Source organism: Pavona decussata, unplaced genomic scaffold, assembly GCF_977016875.1.
Source record: "Pavona decussata unplaced genomic scaffold, jaPavDecu1.1 SCAFFOLD_58, whole genome shotgun sequence".
NCBI lineage: Eukaryota > Metazoa > Cnidaria > Anthozoa > Scleractinia > Agariciidae > Pavona > Pavona decussata.
The window spans coordinates 5,611,631-5,632,500 of NW_028145480.1; the positions used below are offsets into that span (position 1 = coordinate 5,611,631).

A 20,870-nucleotide genomic window follows, 5' to 3' on the forward strand; every position below is an offset into this window, starting at 1 on the left:
GTAGGGCAAGATTCAGAGAATGGCTTGATTTACTTACACCTTCCCCTCCCTTCCTTCCAATGTTTTAGTTAAGGTAACGCCACCGGAAGTGGACGGCTGATATCTTTCAATTTCGGTGTAATATTTCTAAAGCACGTGACCAATTCACAGCGCAACAAATTTTTTGCACACCACACTTTCTATACCCTTTCCGGTGTTGCTTTAGCGATGCGCTGAAGGACAGAACTAGCAGCTTGCAGTTTGAAACCTGTAGAAAATTTTAAGAGCTTGAAAAACTCCAGCCCTTATGATGGCCTCGTTTTCTCCACTGGCCAGTTTGCTCGTTGTAATTATCATTAACTTGCTCAGGGCTGAGTGTGGAACGCGTTCGGGCGGTCATTCTCGAAGACTAAACACCCCTACTTCTTCACCGTCAAACAAACTGTGCTTGGACCTTTGTACATGGAGTGAAGAACATCAACGAAATCGAAAGGTAGGTACGCATATACGTGGGTATATTCGACTGCGAATTAGCTCTGAGTGATTAGGAGGAATTAAGATTACCCATCCGTTTACATTAGCGGAGATATCATCCGCGCTCACAGCGCGCAATCTCATTCTTTGTAGTATGTACAAAATGTATGTAGAACACCACTGGGAAAACCATTCAATTAAATAATAATTTTTCATCGTTTTTTAAAAATGTGTTTCAGCTTTCAAGATTAAAATAAGTCGTGACGCTGGTTGCTATTTGTTAACCATTTTAGCTTGTTTACAATGTTTCGAGAAGTTCTGTCAGATATATTTCAAGCTTTTAAGCTTACAGCTTTTAATGTGTCGCCCAGAGAGTATCGTGGTTTAGTTTTAAAATCATTGTATTTCTTTCATTTTGGGATCCTTTTGGCTCATTTTGACTACGCTGTTAAATGTGTCCTCTTGAATTCGCCGTTCACTTCTTTCAAATGCAGATGTCACCCTCGATCCGTGCTATATTAAAACTTGTTTACCTAACAATATGACATTGGTCGACAAGCTTATATTTTCTTATAACCTTTTTAGTATTGATGTGTTGTTACTAGACTTCTATGTCAAGAAAATTTAAGTGCGTTTTTTATTCTTCTTTTTAGTTCATTGAAAGGTTAAAAAATCAGATGTTGTAATATGGCGTGTGACAGATGTTCTTTGCTACATAAATATCAGGATCAAATTTTGACATCTTTGCGACACGTGTCGCCAATGAAATATAAAGTAGCCTAGGCAACGGAGAAGCTTCATAGCCATATTTGCAGGTGTTGTGTTGTTGAGTGAGATTGGAAAATAAAATTTCTCCAGAAATCAAGCACAAAGTGGAAGCACAACAAAACATGATCATATTTAAAATATTAGAGGTCACAAATCCTAAAAAAGTTAATCAAGAAATATACAAGTAACTTAAAGGGGAAGTATCACGAAAATTTGATGTCATTTCAAAAGTCAGAAATGTTTGTCTGACAACAGAAACAAAAAATGATTGTCTAGTTTTGTTGTAAATTATCACCCCAATGCAATAAAACTATAGATTATTGCCTCTGGCCAGAGACGGAGTAGGCCGGTATGGATTGAAACTTGAAAAATGTTAGGCTAATGTTCTTCAAGTTTTCGTATTTTTGTTTCCAAAATGCACTAGAACAGAGTATGTGTTATTCCTGTCAAGAATTGAGTTGACTTCTCTCCCCTCGTTGTTCTAGAATTATTTTGTAGCAAAGTGAAGGTGTTATTTCACCAATTTAAACAAAAGAGGTCAAAAACCCCATGATACTTCCCCAAATCGAATGAATAGTAAACTGGAGGAATAAAGAATAAATAAGACTATTGTTATTATTATTATTATTATTATTATTATTATTATTATTATTATTATTATTATTATTAAATTTGTGATTTAATTTTTGCTCCTAGATTTTGGTTAATTTTATAAGTTTGATAATGGCTACAGAAACAAAAACTCAGTTAAACCAAAACAAGTTTAAACCAGACTCATGACTTTGCACAAATTAAACTTATTTCAAATCAAACATACATCAAAACAAGAGAAAATGTGCAGATAAAAGAATATCCTGAACATTGGACCCTTTGAAAATAAACCCTCCTCCTAAAAAATAAAGAAGCCACTCAAATCTATGAAGCAAAATTCTCCTAATAACAACCCTTTCCAAATAAAAGCCTAATTGGACTATTTTTAAAAGACTTAGGCACCTAGTTTGGGAAATCTGTGGTGTTACGAGCTAAAGCGCATCATGTTCATTGTATCGAGCAAAACAGTGACAAAAACACTGTCAACCACAGTATCATTTCACTGCTAGTAAGCCTTCAAGAAGGTCTAGGTCAGCTATGCATACTTACACCTTGCTTAAGCATAATATCACTTAGCTATATTGGAGTCTGATATAAAACATGTTGAGAGGGTTCATGTGTTATGGAAATTAATTATGGTTAAAAATAGAGTTGCACTAAAGGCTGTAATGCTCTACTTGTACCTCACATTACTTCCTTAATGCTTTTGTCTTGGTCTTTTGACAAATTCGGGTTCTTATACATTTGCGCAGGCTTACTTTGGTCTGGAAACTTCGATTGTGACAGTGTGAAGAGACTTCTTCAAAGTTTTTTTACCTCAAAGGCCATACATTTGACATCTTATTGTGCCTGTTTAGGGACTGTGGATTTTAATAAAGTAACCGTCTTAAGAGCATTTTAGTTATGTTTGGTTTGGCTTGGTTTTAATGTGTGATAGCCTAATTTGCAACCTCTATAGTTAAGACCGTGAAATGTCGAGAATGATCATGCAGCATGCTGGGCCTGCTAAATTATCCACTGTATGGAAAAAGATGGTGGTAGTACATTTTACCTTACAATACTTTGCAAACCTTACACAGCTAAAAGGCACATAGCATGCCATATTTTTGGCTATATTCATCCCTGTACTAACAACATTGTGTATTACAGCTTGGTTTGAAGTTTTTTGTGCGTTTTTATGAGTGTTTTAGGATTCTCATACGCTAAGAATCAAGGGTAAATGAACAAGTCGCTATCTTAGCTTCTTCAGTACAGTGGATTGTAACTGGTCTTGTTTGATGCCATGGCCCTATTCTGCCCTTTGATCCTTTTGAACCACTAAACCTATAGAACAATCGCTGTGCATATTTTAATGAAGGCTGAAGTCTGTTTTGCATCACAGCCACAGTTTTTTGTAACAATATTTATTTGTGGTCCATAATATTCGCTTGAGATTTACCTACAATACTGTTTACAAGGCTAAAAAGTTAAAAAATATTTAAAACCAAACATTTTTCAACTAATCAAGTCATCGTCAAGGTAAAAAAGCATTGTAAATATTTATTTGTCCTAAATATGTTAACATGGCAAACCATTTTATTTGCCATACATGTAAGTTTTTCATTTTACAACTTGATGTCCAAGTTATCGCTGACGACGCATTTTGCATGTGTACTGAATCATCCTTGTATCACAGACTAATTATACCTTTAGTTGGTAAGCAACAGAATAACAGTTTTGATGTCATGGGACACGCTGGTGAGCTTGAGGTTTGCACACCAAACAAAAGCAGGAAAAGTCATCTTCTCTCACAGGCTAGGTCTGGGTATGGGAATTAGTGGAAATTCAGAACCCCTTTTCCTCCCCATCCCAACCTTTCCCCAGAGAAGACAAAAATTGAAACTGGGTATTATAGATTTCCAACCAATCACCAGTATCTTTTCCACTTTACTTTTCCTGTATACATGATGTGCCAGGAAGATCAACAAAGTAAATTTACAACTAGCTGTCTTAACTATTGTGCTGTGTCAGAAAATGTATACACCCACCGCCACTGAAAGGGGGTGGGTGAGCCTTAAAGCCAAAATTATTTTACTAAAATGGGAGGAGAGAACCTAGAATTAATCCCAGAGAGGTGGGAGGATTAAAAAAAAAGGAACCTCCAGGTGAAGTATGGATATTTTCTGAAAGTATTAAGGTAAATGGGGTATTTTCTAAATTTGTTTGTCTTAATTTTGCATAGATGATTTCTACTGAGGAGTGTATCAAAGGTTGTGAACAAGGAAAGATTCCCAGAGGTAACTTGTTATGATTGCCTCATTTAATGTTGATTATATAGAAGTAGGTAATTAATGGAGTAGATAAAGTAGTTAATTTGAACTTGTGGTATGTGTCACTTGAAATGAATACCTGACTTTTGCTGTTTTTAAATTCTGACACAGATCAAGAGAAAGAACACGACTTTGAATCAGGAAGATTGAGGGTGGAACGCAGTGTAAAAGCTGACAACAAGAGTATAAGTGAGGGATAGAGCATTTTTCAATTGAGTGTCATGAAACCAAAACCAAAGTCATTACTCTGACCAATGGCAAAAGAAACAAACAGCACAATGAACCAATTAGAACTCAAAGCAAATGAATGTGTAACTGCATGGTGCCAAGGACGGGAAGATGCGTACAATTACAAGTCACAATTGGCTTTGCAGTTTTGTTTCTTATTGGTTAAGAAAGTATTGTGGGTTTTGTCAACCAATTACAGAGCACAGTATAGCAAAACTGACATGAAATAACTGTTGACGCTCATTTGGGATATTTAATTAATTAAATTAGATTTTACTGACAGATCAGTAAAGTATTGTAAATAGAAGGTGACTCTCGTGAGCTTTTTGTTCTCATTGAGCCATTCATGGCGTGTTGGTATCAATGGAGCTACTGTGTAGTCATGCTTCCAAGGTCAGCAAAATCAATAGTTTTGTTGTAGCTTAGCTCACAACGTTATGGCTTTGTTGATGTCCTTATAGTATATTGTGACATTTGTTTGCATTATTTTGGCCAAAAGTATTAATGCCGGGCATTCATAACTTGATAAGTACATGTGTTAAGCCAAGCTGCTGTATAGTACAGTTTAAACTACTGGCTAAGTAAGCAGACGACGTTGTCTAACTATAAAAGCTCCAGCAAACTGTTCAAGGTTCAATTTGTAGTTCTGTTGTACAGTGAGCGGCTGTGTAGTCAGTATTTAGAGATGGGGTGGCTGTGTTCCTTGCTTTTAATAAACTAGGGTCACCTCTGTGTGGTGTGGTTAAGTCTGCACAGCGCCTTCCCCCAAGCTTGTTTGTGTCTTTGCTTTTGTTTATCGCCTGCTAACCAATACCCTTGTCCGGTCGGCACGTGCTGTCTTAACCATTTAGCTCATATTGCTAGGGAGATAAGTGAGATGGTTTTCGTCACATAAATCGGAAGTCGCATTGACCAACCTATACCTGTACCACAAGGCGGCGTTCCCCTCAATAATGCCATCTTGAGTTGTTATCTTGTTTGTTACGTATTTCATGCATTCCTTTAGAGTATACCACAGTTGCATTACATGCAGGTAGTGATCACCCACCACCATGCATACACTTTGTAAAATTGTAAAATTCAAACTTCTAGTTATGTAATATTTTCTCAAGTTTAAATCAGGTGTCTGCAAAACTTGTCATTTTTGCTAACTGGAATTTCACCATGGAAAATCTATTTATGAAGTCAACTTGGTTTTTCATTGTATTATAAATGCCATGTCTGTCTGATAACTGCAAATTGTGCTATATAATACAAGCAAAGCAGGTTAAGCGATAATAACAAGGAAAGTTTGTTAGCATGCAGTTTGGTTAATGTACCTAAGGTTATTCAGTTTAGAAACTGGATGTAGGTATTGTGCTTATCAAATTACTATCCAACAAAATAAGATTTAGCCCACTTGAAAGTAATTGATGCATGTTGTTGATATTGGTGTTCACTTGTTTTTAATTCCTTAGGCCGCTGCCTTGGTTATTATCATAATGAAGAGCATTCTCCACCACCATCTCCACGCGTTGCAAGTATCTCAAATGTTAGGTTTCACCCGTATTCACCAAAGGAACACAATTACAATGTGTCTTGGGAGCCCTTAGATGATGTAAAAGGTAGACATATATTTAAACAAGTCAACTCTATTTTTAATGACAAGACAAAACTAAGTCCGCTTCTGGAAAGAACCCTAAATTTTCCTCCGAAATTAATTCCTTGAACGCTGATTCAAAACGTCGAAAAGTCAAATAGTTAGTCGCCTGCTGGCGAATAGCCCTGGAATTCTGGTCGCTAACACTCAATTTTTTAGGCGCATTAGTTGGTGACCAGCTGGTCGTAATTTTGGACCCTGAGTTAATTCTCATGGTTAATCAATCATATGACAAAAAATATAACATATGCACCAATATTACATATAAGCTTGTCTATTCTACCTCTTACAATAATATTTGTAATAGGTAGAATAGTGAAGCTCAGGGCTTGAGACAAATGGTAGCCAGCAATAGTCACAGACTAGTTAAGTGTCAGTTTTGGCTACTTCATTTTGTGCTTTCAGTAGCCATTTTGCCTAGTTCAAATTTTAAAGCACTAGAGGGAGCACTGGATCGAAAAAAAAATTTAGGTTAATTACAAATTAAAGCAAATTGATAGAAGAGAAACTAATTTTTAAATAGAACGAAAAATAATAATAACTGATTTGTCTCTAATGTATATGTGGTTTCAAATTCAAAAAGGTTATTTAAACTGGAACAAATTATCTTGTTTATAAGGACTTTATGTATTTAATAGGATGACAGTGCAGAACCTGTAAATAGGTTTTTAATAATGGAGAAAGTCGTGTAATTTACCTTCAGAAAATGAATCAGTGAAACTGCGCATGGCAATTCTGGGTGGTGAAAATTTTGTTTTGAATTGTGAAATAAGACCTATCACTAACCACTGGACTAGTGGGTTAGAATGTTAGCTTCAAGCCGTGAGAACTTTCATTTTATCGGTAGTCAACATTGATAAAAATTATTGTATTGATTTACAGTAAAATATAAAACAAGCTTACACTTAGTTTTTCTTAGATTATAAGATGTTAGGTGAATTATTGAGCTTAAGTGTTATGTTGAGTTTTCTAGACATTGGAATGGATAATTTGGTGATCATATGCTGATCACGTTTTTCCCATCCCATCCCTGGCCGCCTCTCCTCATCTGATCAAAAATGAAAGGGAATCACAGAAAGGGACTGGGCCGAGAGTAATGCCATGGCAACATCAAAATGGGTGTCATTTTGTTTCTTACCTGGTTTACATGATTGGTGACTGCCAAATTTCAGAAGCACCACTCCAATAATTCCCAAGATATTTGTGAGCTATCTTTGTACTGAGACGATCTGTGACATCATCAGTTTTGGAACAAAAACCCGAGTATCTCTGGAACAAGAGAAGATATTCCAAAAGAAAAAAAAAGAAAGAAAAGAAAACACCATTCTTGTTCTCTTTAAAAGGCCTTTCAAATAGGCGTGAATTGTATTTCACTTTAGGGCATACATCTTGTTGCTGCACGACTTGGGCAATTTGGGAAAACAGTTTGGGAAAGCTCATGCGATTACATGTTTATAACATAAATTTCCATACGAGAACAACATAGATAGATAGATAGATAGCAGTTTATTGTGAAAATACGCTTAGCTTTTGTGAGACCAGCAAGCTAGGCTCACCAGCTAGTTTACAGGTATTTCACACATGAAGATTCGATCTTAAGCAAATAAAAAAAATCTGTCAAATACACTTTAATTTTACTAGGCCTCATGTAGAGGGCAAAATTTTCTTTTTAAAACTATTGAGGCACTTTGCAAAACAGTCAGCGCCGGCCCGGCATGAAAACACTCACACGTAAACAAAACAAACAAACAATTCACCTGTTTCTAAGCGCACAAAACAGACAAGACGAGAAAAGTTGATTGTTATTATATACATATAATTAAGAGAAAATACAAGTTTAATTCATGAGCAAACTAATGTCAGCAATTAAACCAAATGTTAAGCATCAACTGAATAATTTTTAGTCACCTGCACTGTAAAGCTTTCTACAGCTTGACAATAACACCAAAACAGATTGATAAAAATATCAAACCATGGGTTCAGAGAAGGAACTTGCAGAGTAATTTCTTTCACTGAATTTGGCCTGCTTCTTCCCCCCATCAAAAGGGCACTGACCTGTTATTATTGTTTGGTTATCGTTCATTGGAAGAAGCCGTAGCGAGGTGAAAGCACTTGGTAGTGGCCATGAATGTTTTCACTTTTTCAACTAAACAAATCCAAAGTTTTAGCTTTTGACAAAAGTAATCTCTTGCTGTTTCTTGTAAGAAACGAAAGTTCACCTTTAGGAATCTCCTTTGTAGCTGTAGCACTTGATTTCCAAGTATTTTTGGCACAAACAATCCGGCTAAAAAACTTAAACTCCAAAGAACCTGAAAGAAGTCATTGCCACAACACAAAATGAAGAAACCAACTACCGGGTAAATGTAGAAATAGCATGTTCAGCCAATCAGGAACAAGTATTTTAAATTCATACAACAGTTATCATGATCAACCATTAATTGTTCATGTTGTGACCCTCAAATTGTAATGCATTCTTTTCAAGTCTCATGTATAGTGGACTGGAGTCAGGCTCACTGTCTCTCAGCCTAACAGCACATGGATGGTAAAGTCAGTTTTAATAATAGCTACATGTATCTTTTTTAAGGTCATAAACTACAATAAAACTATAATAATAAATAAATTATTGTAACATCAATTTTGTTGTAAATGGCAACAATTGATTTGCCGACTGTTAAGTAAATGAATGCCTTTGAATAACATTATTATTTATATTTTAGAGGGCAAATGGACTCATTATTCACTGCTTTTCCGATTCTACAATAAGTATAAGGAAAACCATTCTATGGATTGCATACTTGTACCAAAGGTCAGTGTTTATTGGGGTAACAGAATTGATCATCAGATACATGTACAATATTCATCTATAAGCCGGATATAGTTGCTTTACCATACAATGAGTAATTCTGAGTATGAGGATATATTACGTCCCAAGGCAAATTACAGATGAGTGTAATAATTTGTCAGGTGACAATTAAGTGCTTTGATTAGTAAAGATCAAGAAAGAACCAAAAGAAGACAAAAACTATAATATATCAAATTAAGTTATTTAAGTTAAGTTATTGCGAAAAGAAAGCCTGATCTTTTCAGGCTCTCTTTTCGCAACTGCTTAAGTTGTGTACAAACTGCGAGGATCCTTCGTCTATTTGATCTTTCATCCACAGTTCGAAATAAATGTTTCAAATGTTTACATTCATGTAAAAACTAATATATGTTTCTACTGATCTTTATTTCAGAGCAAGACATATTTTGTACTAAAACATGCTCCATTGAGGTCACCAAATGGTTTGCCAGATAATCTCTTCGTTGCGGTATGTAGACAGACTACACAATTTTCATTTTTCAGCTTAATTATTGTGACCTTAAGATAAGATTTGTACTTCAATCCTTGTGCCTATGTGTACTGTTGAGAGAGAGAGTCCTGAAGAAAGGTTACTACAGTCAAAACTCCTGTAAGTGACCACCCAGAATAGCAAGATTTAGTGGTCTCTTACAGGAGGTGGTCGCTTACAAGACTCTAACCACAGAGAGTCTCTTCAGGGAACAGGTCTGACACATCTACTTATTCAAAGAGATTTTATTGCATACATTTTCCTTGTCACATTGCGAGCAGTGCTAGGTTGTCACTAAAATTTAGTGACATTTAATGTTCCTTGTAAACTCTGAGAAGTGTAGGCTGACATACAGCGAACATGGAGATCAGACCATGTGTCAAGTGGTTGCTTACAAGAGGTTAAAAACAATGTAAACATTTTAATACCGTCGCCTCAACAAGTGGTAGTGGTCATGAGCTGTAGGGCTTTGACTGGGAAAATTTTGGTGTTTTGGATAGGTGGTCACTTATGAGATCTAGAGGTGGTTGCACATGGAGGTTCGACTGTATTCCCATTTCCCAGTCCAAATTTTTCTCTAAATGCCATTCCCAAGGCCAGGACCCAAATTTAATGAGCAATTCTCATTCCCAGTATGTCAAAACCCCATCTTCCCAGCAAAAAAAGGGCAAATCCCAGTTCTCATCTTATCCCTTCTGTACCCTCTCTAGCTATAGATGCTATAGATGCAACAGTTGGATATACTGTTAAAAAGCAGTACTCAGGGGAACCTTATGAAACTGGCCCCATAATTTTCATAAATACTGTGGACTCCTGCAATCTTGAACACTCAAGGAAATAACTGAAAACTTGCGCTGTGAGAATTTTAGTTTGGGTTTGAGATAGCTGGTGTTGCACTTGACATTCATGTTGGGTCATGGTCAGATATTGTGAGAAAAATTCTGTAACTGATCACTACTGGGGATGAAGCTTTAAATTGTGGTGATTCACCTTGTTTTTGTTGTATAGAACAGTTATTATATTACGGCCACTTTGCCGGTTTAGGTGTTTTAGACATTAAAGCGAAAAATGTGTTAATAATAATTGTCATGATGTGTCAGTACATTGTGTATCTATGGTTGCGTTTGATTGATCATATTCCGAAATACGAATAAGCGGACTAATTATTATTTTTGAATTGTGTTTTGTTTTTCAGGTTGTTGCCTATCCTTTTGCAACTAATGGTAAAGACAACATACCACTCTATACCTACGATCCATCAAAACCAAGTATGAAGTTTTTCAGATCAGTTATCAGTTCGTTGATTATTTTACAGCCATTGATCAAGTTATCATAATAATGTCTTTTCATAGTCACATAGATTGCTTCTTCTTGAAAGATATGTTCTATAAGCTCTACTTTAGAGCACTCCTTTAATTCTCCCTTGCTTTTTGCTCTAACCTCCTTTAGAAATCCAATCTTTTGGCTTCAAGACCCACCTCCAAAAGTAATGGCTGCCTCTTTTTGTTCATTCCACGCTCCATGTAACTAAGATGGCGTATCTTAGAATTCTCTGTATACTCTGTTTTGTTGTTTTGTTGTTGTGTTTGTTCTTTTCGTTATACTGTTTTCAGTAATAGTGACTTACATGTTACTTTAATTCATTTCTTTTATCAGCTTCCATACCTATATTTTTCCCGACGTCAAAAGGTGAGGGCTAACTAGTTAATCTCAGAGGAAAACCATACTTTCATACTTTTTGAATCCTTTACTTTGAGCGTGCTATATTTTTTGTATTTAAAATCTAATTTTAATTGAAATTAAATTTGCTCTAAGAGCACTGAAAAGCTCAAAGAGAGAGCTTGTATCGTTTGCGAGAATGTTTTTCCTATATTGACACACGACAGTTGGATAAAACATACAGGTATTACATAGATACAAAGTAAACACAAACACAGAAAGAAGGAAATTATTACGAAGGACGGTTTGATTGCGAGATAAATGAATGAACAGATTTAAGGACGGTGCCTAATAATAAAGAAGTATTTTTGTGCAGTGTATGACTATGCGGGAAAAGCAGATTTTAGCAAGGCCTATTGGAATCCAAAAAGAAAATTGGGGGTAACCACTCATTTTCCAGAGATAATCAAGCAACAATATTTCTAAAAAGTGCCAAAATATAAAGCAATGTATGGGATTTTTTTTTTCTAAATTGAAGCTGAATTATCTCTGAAAAATGCATGGTTATCCCCAATTTTCTTTTGGGATACCAAGAGCACATGCTACGTTCTGTTTTCTCCGTATAGTTTTAAATCGCGCAAAATTTTCCTGTATTAGGAGGCACCACCCATAGGAAACCCGAGTATCTCGAGATGCGCAGAACGTATGCACAGTAACAATAGTAGGCACCGTCCTTAAGTAAGTAATTTACATTGATTTGTGCAACATTTAGACGGTTTCTAAGTAGTTCAGGTTAACAGGATTATTATAGAAATTGGCTTCTGAGGGCCACTTATGGCTCCTTCGGAGATTTTAGAGGGTTTTCATGTTATGGGGTCCTTCTATTGCTGAACAACGACAACAACTTTATTGTTTTCTTGGTTTCAGCTCCTATCTTCAAAATCGCTGTTTCCATTGTCGGAGGAGCCCTTGCTGTCATAATTGTGTTAATAATTGGGGCCCTTATCTACCGGAGAAGGAGCAAACCTCCTTGCAGTATTGGAGGTAATATATCCATGTTCGTTTAAAGAAAAAAAAAACGAACTACGGGGACACCTCGGACTTAACGGAAAAATTACTCGGTCCCAAATGTTTGCAATGCGAAAACGTACCTTAAACATTTTGCAAGTGATGTGATCAATCTTTTAATTTTTTGCAATGTCATCCTCAGACATTCAGGGTGTTCAACCTCCTTTTACGGTCAGCAAACTGACACCGTACGTGTAAGATTTTTCACTGTAACACTGTATGTGTTTTAATTCCCCTGTTTCAGTTGTCTGACTATTAATCTTACTTTCTCAATTACAATAGATCCTGTTAGACAGCCAGTTATGACGTCATCAAACAACATTGCAGGTAATGTTTTTTGTATTGTTTTGTAGTTGCCTATTTTGTTTTTTAGTGTAACCCTTAACCAATAGGCCAATAATATTTTTAGTTGAGTTTCGAAAGTGACTGCGGTTTTACTTTGGTTTCGGTTTTCTATGCTCTGTGATTGGTTAGCAACTTTCTCAACCAATGCGAAGCAAAACCCAAAACCAATCACACCTTTCCCAAAAGCGTCCTCCCCTGCTTGGCACCTGAGACGTATTTTCTTCGAGTTCTGATTGATTCATTGTGCTGTTAACGTCTGTTGTGATTGGCTAGAGAAATTACTTTGGTTTTGGTTTTTCAACGCTCAATTGAAAACCGCCGTATATTTCTATTATTCCTTGTTTTTTTTTTTTAAGGAAAAGTGGTTAGCCCCTATATAATAAGATTTTTCAATTGTGTTTTATATTTGTTTTGGTATTTTGTACGAATAAAGATTGTGGTAACCATGAAGTAAAAATTCGAACTCGCCTTCGTCCATGTCTTACGTGTGCCTGTATTTTAAGTTGTCAATGTTTTGTTGTTGTTTGTTTGTTTGTTTGTTCAACCCTTTCCAAGGAGCTGTCATCACTTGTTATCATCACTTTCCAAAGCCACTCAATACATTGGCGTTGATGGAACCCTTAAAATAATGGTTTAGGTTTGTAACCGCTTGTAGATGGCGGATCCAAGATGGCTGCCACTTGGAAAGCATGACGTCATCACTTCCCGTTGCTAATTTTGTAGAAAACATCTTTGGACATATTGTTTATCCTCCGAGTGTCACTGTCATAGTTTCAATACTCCCGGAGTAATGGAATGTGTGTGGTCACAGAAAACGTAAAAAAAGCCCAGTCTAGTTAAGGTGTACAGAAACTATTAATAAATATCTTTGGCTACGGATGACCAGGATGAAAATGGATTCCAACTTGAAACAGTTTCGTGGGTTTGTTTTAAGTATTTCCCTTGCCTCTCTTTGATAAAATTGGTAAAAGGTGATCCGGCTAGTTTAACAATCAATCAATCACTTGAAATTATCATTTTGGTGGTCTTAAGCAATCAGGTGTGTTCATGAAATACCTGAAAGACCTGTTATTTTAATTAGATTAATGTTTTTATCAAATATATTTAAATTTCCACAGCAGCAGATGCTACCTGCAGCCCTTCAAATCCAGAGAGGCCAAACGGTACAGTGAGAACTCTGATTACTCAGTATGACAATTCTAGAATATACTGTTTTAAGTGTATAATTATACAGAGATGCATCCACGACTTCTTTCGCTCTGTAAGGGTCTATTTACCTATCTTTTTAGACCGTTGCTATAACTCAGATCATGGTTCGTCATATCAATCAAATTTGGTCAGTATTCATGTAATGTAAGTGTGCTTCAATCGATGACGTCATTGGACCACTCGCATAGACACGTGACCTTAACAGAAAAAGGAGCGAGTAAACTCACAGATTCCCAAAAAAAAAAAATCTGATCAGCTTCAAGCCCCCGAAGTTAAAACCTTATCTTTAACGGATTTTCTTATTTTTTAACGTTTAACCGCGATTAACACAGTATCTAATATATCACATACATGTATGTATTCATCAATCCCGCTGATTTTATGATCGAATTTCATGGGACTTCAAATCTTTTTAGGACTGTACTACTGCTGTTACTACCCTGAGAGCGACGCTTTTCGCGACACAGTGGCTTCCATTGCCAACCTCTTCAGAGAGAAAGGTTATGACGTCATCATGGATGCTATGGTATCCAGCGAAATTAGTTGCCAGGGCCCTACGCGTTGGGCAGAGACTCAGATCAGGAGAGCGAGTAAGGTGTTGGTTTTCCTGTCTCCAGGCCTTTTGAGACTGGCAACTGACGGCTGCGAAGGATTGCACTCTCAGGTAGCGTTTATTTTTACGAAATACGTCATTAACCCCCCGGAAAAACGCAGTAACAAGCTGTATAATACGTGGACAAGAGTACCTGATGTTTACTCGGCCAAAACAATTATCATTAATGTGCTCCAGACCAAAACCTTTCGACGTGTTGTAACGTTTCTGGGCAAAACTGACTGAATGCAGGAGCGGGGAGGGGAGGGGGAGGAAGAGAGGGACAGACAGAGAAACAGACATTCAAACCAGTCCGCCGGACCTATCATGTAAAGACGTCAGGTTCCGCAATATTTACTTGGCCAAAGCAGTAGGTGGGTTCACATTAAGCAGTCAAGTGCACTTGAGTCTTTAGTGTGAACCCGCCTTTTAAATGATCTCCGGACCAGATTTACATGAACTGTAAAATTCACTTTTAGTTTTTTGTGTGAAGGCGCCTTATAACGTACCAACTCTTCATTTGGCAGGATATCAACCGCGTTTGGATTGAGTTAGAAGTTCTGCGAGATTTTTACGCCAGAAATCACTCGGCCTCAAAGATGGTGTGCATATCTCTTCCAGGCGTGCCTAGCAATTCTAGACATCCTCCTCCACTGTGGGTCCAAGTCATCTACAAGTGGCCTGATGATTTTGAAAAAATCCTAATGCGTTTTAATGACAGACCTCCCATTCTGCCACATATGTAAAAATTGTTGATGAGAATTGATTGTTGGACTTTGTTTTCCCTCAATATCAGTCCTTGTTTTTCGAGGAGTGTTTAGACTGACCAATTTGTTTGAAATGGAACTTCAGAACGGAAGATTACATCTGATCTGATTCAATTAGAACAGACAATGTAACATAAAAATGTACAGCGTTCAAATTTTAGACCTTCCATGCAGCCTCTTATTTAAAAATTGTAAAGGGGGGAGTTGTTATGGAGTGTGTGCACGGCGGCCATGTCGGAGGACTAAAACAATAGAAGATATTTGCATAAAAATAGACTATATTTGCCATAGGAAAATCATTGTATTGTTTTGGTCCTCCAACATGGCCGTCTTGCAAACACTCAATTGGACTCCGCTCTTTTCTTCAGTAAATGTTTTTTTTTTCCAAAGAGTTTTTAGACTGGATAATAGTTTCGTAAGTTTTGAACAAGATCTTTCAATAGCTGTACGTGGGGGCTGTTCATCAGTAGACAACGAACTTAACGGAACTTCCCCCGAAATCACTCCAAACCAATGAATCATCAGAGTGATTCTGAAAAATAATAACTTGATATACTGATTACAAAAGAAATCCACGAGACAAGAAGATCGATTTTGTTTTTGTTTTTAAAGTTTTGTAAGTTCATATTGAACAGCCTGTGATAAGAATGTCAGTTTGTCACCATTGAAACATAATTTGTAAATAAAACCAAGGTTTTTCATAGCATATGTTCAGAAAAATTGTGTTTCTGGAAAAGGCGACTTACATTTCCATGTGCAAAAACTACTTGCGGACACCTCGCTATTACGGACACCCCGATAATACGGACAGCAGCTAAATCCCCGGCAAAAATAGAGTACATACGTTTGACTGAAATAAACTCCCGCTATTGAAGACACTAACTCGCGGTCCCGAGGGTGTCCGCAATAAAGGACGTCGATTACACTTATTAGGTTTCTACTTTTAAAAACAATAGAGTGTTTCTGCTTAAGGCCTGGCTGTGGATTACCAGCGAAAATATGACGATTTGTAAACAAATAGTAGCTGGCGAAGTGGATCTTGGAGTACATATGCTTGTGTTAAGAAACAGAGAAAGAAGCTCTCCATATATGTTATTGAACTAGCGTGAGACCGTATTGGGAAAAAAATGGTTGAGTTCTTTCTTTCTTTCTTTCTTTCTTTCTTTCTTTCTTTCTTTCTTTCTTTCTTTCTTTCTTTCTTTCTTTCTTTCTTTCGTTCTTTCTTTCAAATTTCACCTTTTAACCGAAAAGTTGAAATAAAAAGGATGTAAGATATCAATACAATGACACACATCCTGACTCACGATAAAAGTGTAAGAATTGTTCTCGTTTCACAAAAAAAAACAAACAAACAAAGAAAAGCAGGCAAAAAGCTTTCCTGAATGAAAACTTTTAGTAAAAATTTAGAAGCAAATCTTTAATCTCTGTGAAGTGGATTTCCAGTAGCGTTTAAGCATCAATGTGATGTGCGTTTTAGCTTATCAATGACCTTTCCCCCACGTATTCTGTATGGTTCTACAACTGTCAAACAAAGCATGATTCCTTTGCCAGAAACTCTCCAATTTACAACGTTTTAACCGTCGAGTGCTTCTTAGAAATTATTCTTTCGATTTACCGCTTCAAAGGGGTTAATTTTCTTTTTGAAAACCGCATAGTTGAGTCTTAACATGTAAACAACATGGCGGCCACAATAGTGGACAAAAACATCCCTTCTAGGAGAGAGCAGAATTTGATCCAGGTTTAATGAATAAATTAAACGATGATTTGTCGTCACACTGGTAAAGATAAGGGCGGTCCCCTCCCTAGTGATATACGCGCCGATAATAGATTTTGATTGGGCCGTTTTGTTGAAGACAATCAGAACAATAGTATCCCTTCTAGGAGAGAGCAGAGTTCAGTGAATAAACTAGTAGTAATTACAGATTATTGGAGTGCGTTCGATTCCTTGCATAGCACAAAACTTAGGTATGGTGGGCCCTTTCCTGTTCGTTTTAAGGACGGTGCGACTATTGTTACTGCGCATACGTTCTGCGCATCTCGAGACACTCAGGTTTCCTATGGGTGGTGGTTACTAATACAGGGATATTTTTGCGCAGTTTAAAACTATGCGGAGAAAGCAGAACTTAGCAAGTGCTTTTGGTATCCAAAAAGAAAATTAGGGTTAACCATGCATTTTTAGAGACAATAAGGCTTCAATTTGGCGAGAAAAAAAACGCCATACATTTTGCAATTTACTGTTTTTAAGAATAACTGTTGCTTAATTATCTCTAAAAAAATGCGCGGTTATCCCCAGTCTTCGTTTTGGATTTCCATAGCCCTTGCTAAGATCTGCTTTTCCCGCATAGAAATTAACCGCGCAAAAATACTTCGGTATTAGGAGGCACCGTCTTTAATTTGACTTAATTCGTTCGTTTTACTCTTTATGCAGCTTTTCCTTATTAATGGTTTGCATGTGACGTCATGGCGGCGATGTTGGTGGACAGGAATAACAAGATGTTTCACTTGCATTTTTATTCAAATTTTCTTTTGTTTTGTCCACCAGCATGGCGGCAATGCAAACCACCAATTGCAATAATCATCATCTTCACAGAATATTTGAAGTTTCCTTCCCAAACTAATAACCACAGTTCTACTGCTGCTTACCCAGCCTGAATAAAGCAAAGTTAATGGGCAAACGAAACATTTAATTTTGAGGTTGAAGAACCATCTGGAGCATGAGGGATTATTTCACTCTTTCACCCTGAAGCTACGAGATTAGGGGTAAACCCGAGTACGTGACAGATCTGACAGAGAAAAAGTATAATTCAGGTTGCGTGACATTTGCAAAATATTTTCGTATTACCGTCTGTAATCATTGAGAAACGTACTTAAATACAAGACGGTAAACTTTTTATTTCTACTTGCTACTACTATTTACTAACAACAAGAAATGCATTTCTTATACACTACGCAACAATCCCGCTGCTATGAAGCGATAAACATTTTTAATGTTGAGATCTAATTAGCATATTGAAAAAATGCGCGTGTACAAGCATAAAAACCTGACATACAAATAAAAATACTACCGTAGGCGATCGACTCTTGATTTCCATTTGCTATCTAACAAATCGACGGCAGTTTTCTATGGTCTATACTCTTATAGACCATAAAATGACGTCAAAAAATGTTCAAAACTCAAGTGGAACCACGAGCCGCAGGCGAGTGGTTTCACTGCCAAGTTTTGGACATTTTATGGCGTCATTTTATGGTCTATTTAACAATTATTCCATGAGCGCGCGTTGGATATGAGATGATAGATAGCCAACGAGGCGCGTAGCGCCGAGTTGGCTATAATCATCTCATATCCAACAAGCGCGAGTGGAATAATTGTTTTTTTTAAAAACAATCAAGAAATATTGCTAGATCTTGCTGATTTCGCTGTGCAAGAACAACCAGAAGGCAGTTTAATGGCCGCCATTTCTCGGCCATGGTATAAATAAACAATAGCCTCCATTTGGCGCGAAAATATGCTCAGATATTTGTCCGCGGACATTATCTGTTCCGAGAAGCGAACAGTTTTCCGAGAGCGAAGCTCGAGGAAAACTATGAGCTTCGAGGAGCAGATAATGTCCAAAGACAAATATCTGAGCATATTTTTAAAGTCAAATGGAGGCTATTGTGTTTATTATCCTTCAAATATTTTTCGCAACATGCGAGAATCTCGGCTTTCTCATTTCGCCAGACTGAAAGAAAACCATAAATACTCTTAAATGAGATGGGCTAAAACTTTTCGCCTTTCATATTTTTCAGTTTTACCACATTTTTAATTTAAGGACTGTTAAACAGAGCTCAAACCAAGAGAAAATGTCGCAAATACGAGCTTGAGTATTTCAACATTTCGTTTACGAACAGCTTACCGTCAAAAACGTTTAGAGCGTATGTTGTTTTCTGGTACTGGTTTATCGACCAGCAGGTTTATCTCCTTTTTTGTCACGAAAGCAAACCGTTCCCCCATCGTGACATTCATTTTAATTGCAAACTTGACGCTCCTTGAAGTTTTTTAAATTGGGGAATATCACTTTGGGAATATCCTCGGATATTCCCCAGTTTTAGCTGGGGTATATTCGGTCACGTGAGGCGTTTAGACCAATCGCGCGCGAGCGAAAATATTTGATGGATTATAATGGCTCATATACCATGGCCGCTAAGCCAATCAAATCCCTCGAATTGCATTATACAATGATTCAGTTTTTAATAAAAGAGTATAGACCATAGAAAACTGCCGTCGATTTGTTTTTTACAATAACATGGAAAAAGTACGAGCGGAATTGACTATTTTTTTCGTTGAGAAAGCGCGCGCGTTACATCTGACGTCATTTTTATTGTCTGTACTCTTATAGACAATAGCTACGAGCCAATCAGCGCGAGAGAATTTGGACAGTTATTGTAAAATAATATTTACTAGCTACTAAGTACAAGTACAAGTATAAAAATCTATTGTCGAGAGAAATGAAAATGTTACTGAGACGGTATACTATTTGTTTTTTCTTGCAACAAGAAAGATATTTTTATACTTTACGCGAAAATTCTGCTGCTTATGAAGCAATAAACATTTTGAATGTACTCTACGCGAAAATTCCGCCGCTATGAAGCGATAAACATTTTGAATGTTCAGATCTAATTAGCATATTGAAAGCCTTGTACAAGCATAAAAAAAATTATTATGGAAACCTCATGAATTCAGAGAGATAAAAACTGTGTGCTACAGTACTGTTAATAGCAAACGATCCCGGACTTCAGTTGTGAGACGAGCGCAGTCTGCTGGCCACTTTACACAAAGTCCATCGAATTTAGTGGGTGTTTTGCCTCGGCTGGAGTAAATGGCCGCTGCAGACTTTTGTAATGAAACACGATCGCTTGCTTTATAATACGAACACGAAAACGAGGTGCGCGACAACAAGGTCCAAAGCCCCTGAAAAAACTTGGAGGGGTGGACAATGTGGAGTCTTCACACGACGAAATCTCAAAATTTCCTGGCTGCACGCAGAGACCGAACGAAATTAGGAAGCGTTTCTCGTTCCTCGAACGCAATTAATGTGCAGATTTGTAGCTACCATGAAGAAAAAAAACAAAATACCAAGCCCCATTTTAGACGTGGTCTGACCTCAGGGCATCCCGCGTAACAAGTTTGACCTTTTTAAAGCCTGTCATTGAAAACGCACTGTCATTGCGTTACTTAGCATTGACGTTACGTTACTTAACATTGTCGTTACGTTACTCAGCACTGTCGTTACGTTACTTAGCATTGTCGTTCGTTACTTGCTGTAACGTTGCGTTACTTAGCACTGTCGTTGCGTTACTTAGCACTGTCGTTACATTACTTGCACCATAGTTCACTGATGTGCAAACAAACGCTCTTTCACTTTAATTTTGTCAGGCAATATCGAGCATTGCCAAACGTAAACGAAAAATTTCTGACTCCGGACGACATTTTGGTTGGCTGCCGGGAGTAATGAGAGGTGTTTATACTATGAACTCGGTAGTCTGTGAATGATTCGCAGACTACCGAGTTGTAATCAACAGACACGACCATGTAACGAAAACCTTGAGGGAGCCTTACAACAAGGAAATGGCTGCAGAGTTGCAATGAACGATGCCTGCTTTAGAAGATCTATTCTAGTCGATCATAACAAGACACTTCCTAGGACTAGGTAGCCGCGCGCGAGCTCTTTTAGGACTAGGAACTGCTAACAAAGAGAGATCCAGCTTGCTGATTTCTAACTAACAAGCACTGATGAAATTGACTAATCGAGTCTCTCTGCTTAGTTAGGATGACTGCCCAATGTGGACAGAAATCTTAGAATTCTGGACGGATTTTTTCCTCAGCGTGTCTTCTGTGTTGCTATACCGGGTCAAGTTTCTCAAGAAAAAGGC

General features: G+C 37.2%; 2 protein-coding genes across 3 annotated transcripts in view; one reads left to right on the top strand and one right to left on the bottom strand.

The window, feature by feature from the left end:
* The first annotated feature begins 141 nt into the window (after nt 1–141).
* LOC146479881 (uncharacterized) lies at nt 142–15,663 on the top strand. Of its 2 annotated transcripts, none has more exons than XM_085110741.1 (13): nt 142–472; nt 4,034–4,088; nt 4,233–4,310; nt 5,807–5,953; nt 8,706–8,794; nt 9,222–9,296; nt 10,513–10,585; nt 10,974–11,006; nt 11,904–12,020; nt 12,327–12,371; nt 13,511–13,552; nt 14,015–14,262; nt 14,718–15,663. In XM_085110741.1, the coding sequence occupies exons 1-13, from the start codon at nt 287–289 to the stop codon at nt 14,934–14,936; spliced, it is 1,407 nt and encodes a 468-aa protein (XP_084966867.1). In that variant the 5' UTR covers nt 142–286; the 3' UTR covers nt 14,937–15,663. The 2 variants fall into 2 exon arrangements, with proteins under 2 accessions (XP_084966867.1, XP_084966866.1); XM_085110740.1 differs by having other exon boundaries at nt 143–472; nt 13,508–13,552.
* A 4,580-nt stretch (nt 15,664–20,243) lies between these two features.
* LOC146479882 (uncharacterized) overlaps nt 20,244–20,870 on the bottom strand; it is a 6,534-nt gene continuing 5,907 nt past the window's right edge. Inside the window, exon 2 of the mRNA XM_085110750.1 lies at nt 20,244–20,870. This exon is cut by the window's right edge and continues 1,598 nt beyond it. Within this exon, the coding sequence (XP_084966876.1) occupies nt 20,858–20,870 (13 nt within the window). The 3' untranslated portion in view covers nt 20,244–20,857.

Coding starts and splice junctions, on each gene's coding strand:
- LOC146479881 (XM_085110740.1), top strand. CDS start 287: ATGATGGCCTCGTTTTCTCCACTGGCCAGTTTGCTCGTTGTAATTATC. Junction 4,311..5,806: donor AGCTGACAACAAGAGTATAA/GTGAGGGATAGA, acceptor TTAATTCCTTAG/GCCGCTGCCTTGGTTATTAT. Junction 11,007..11,903: donor ATTTTTCCCGACGTCAAAAG/GTGAGGGCTAAC, acceptor TCTTGGTTTCAG/CTCCTATCTTCAAAATCGCT.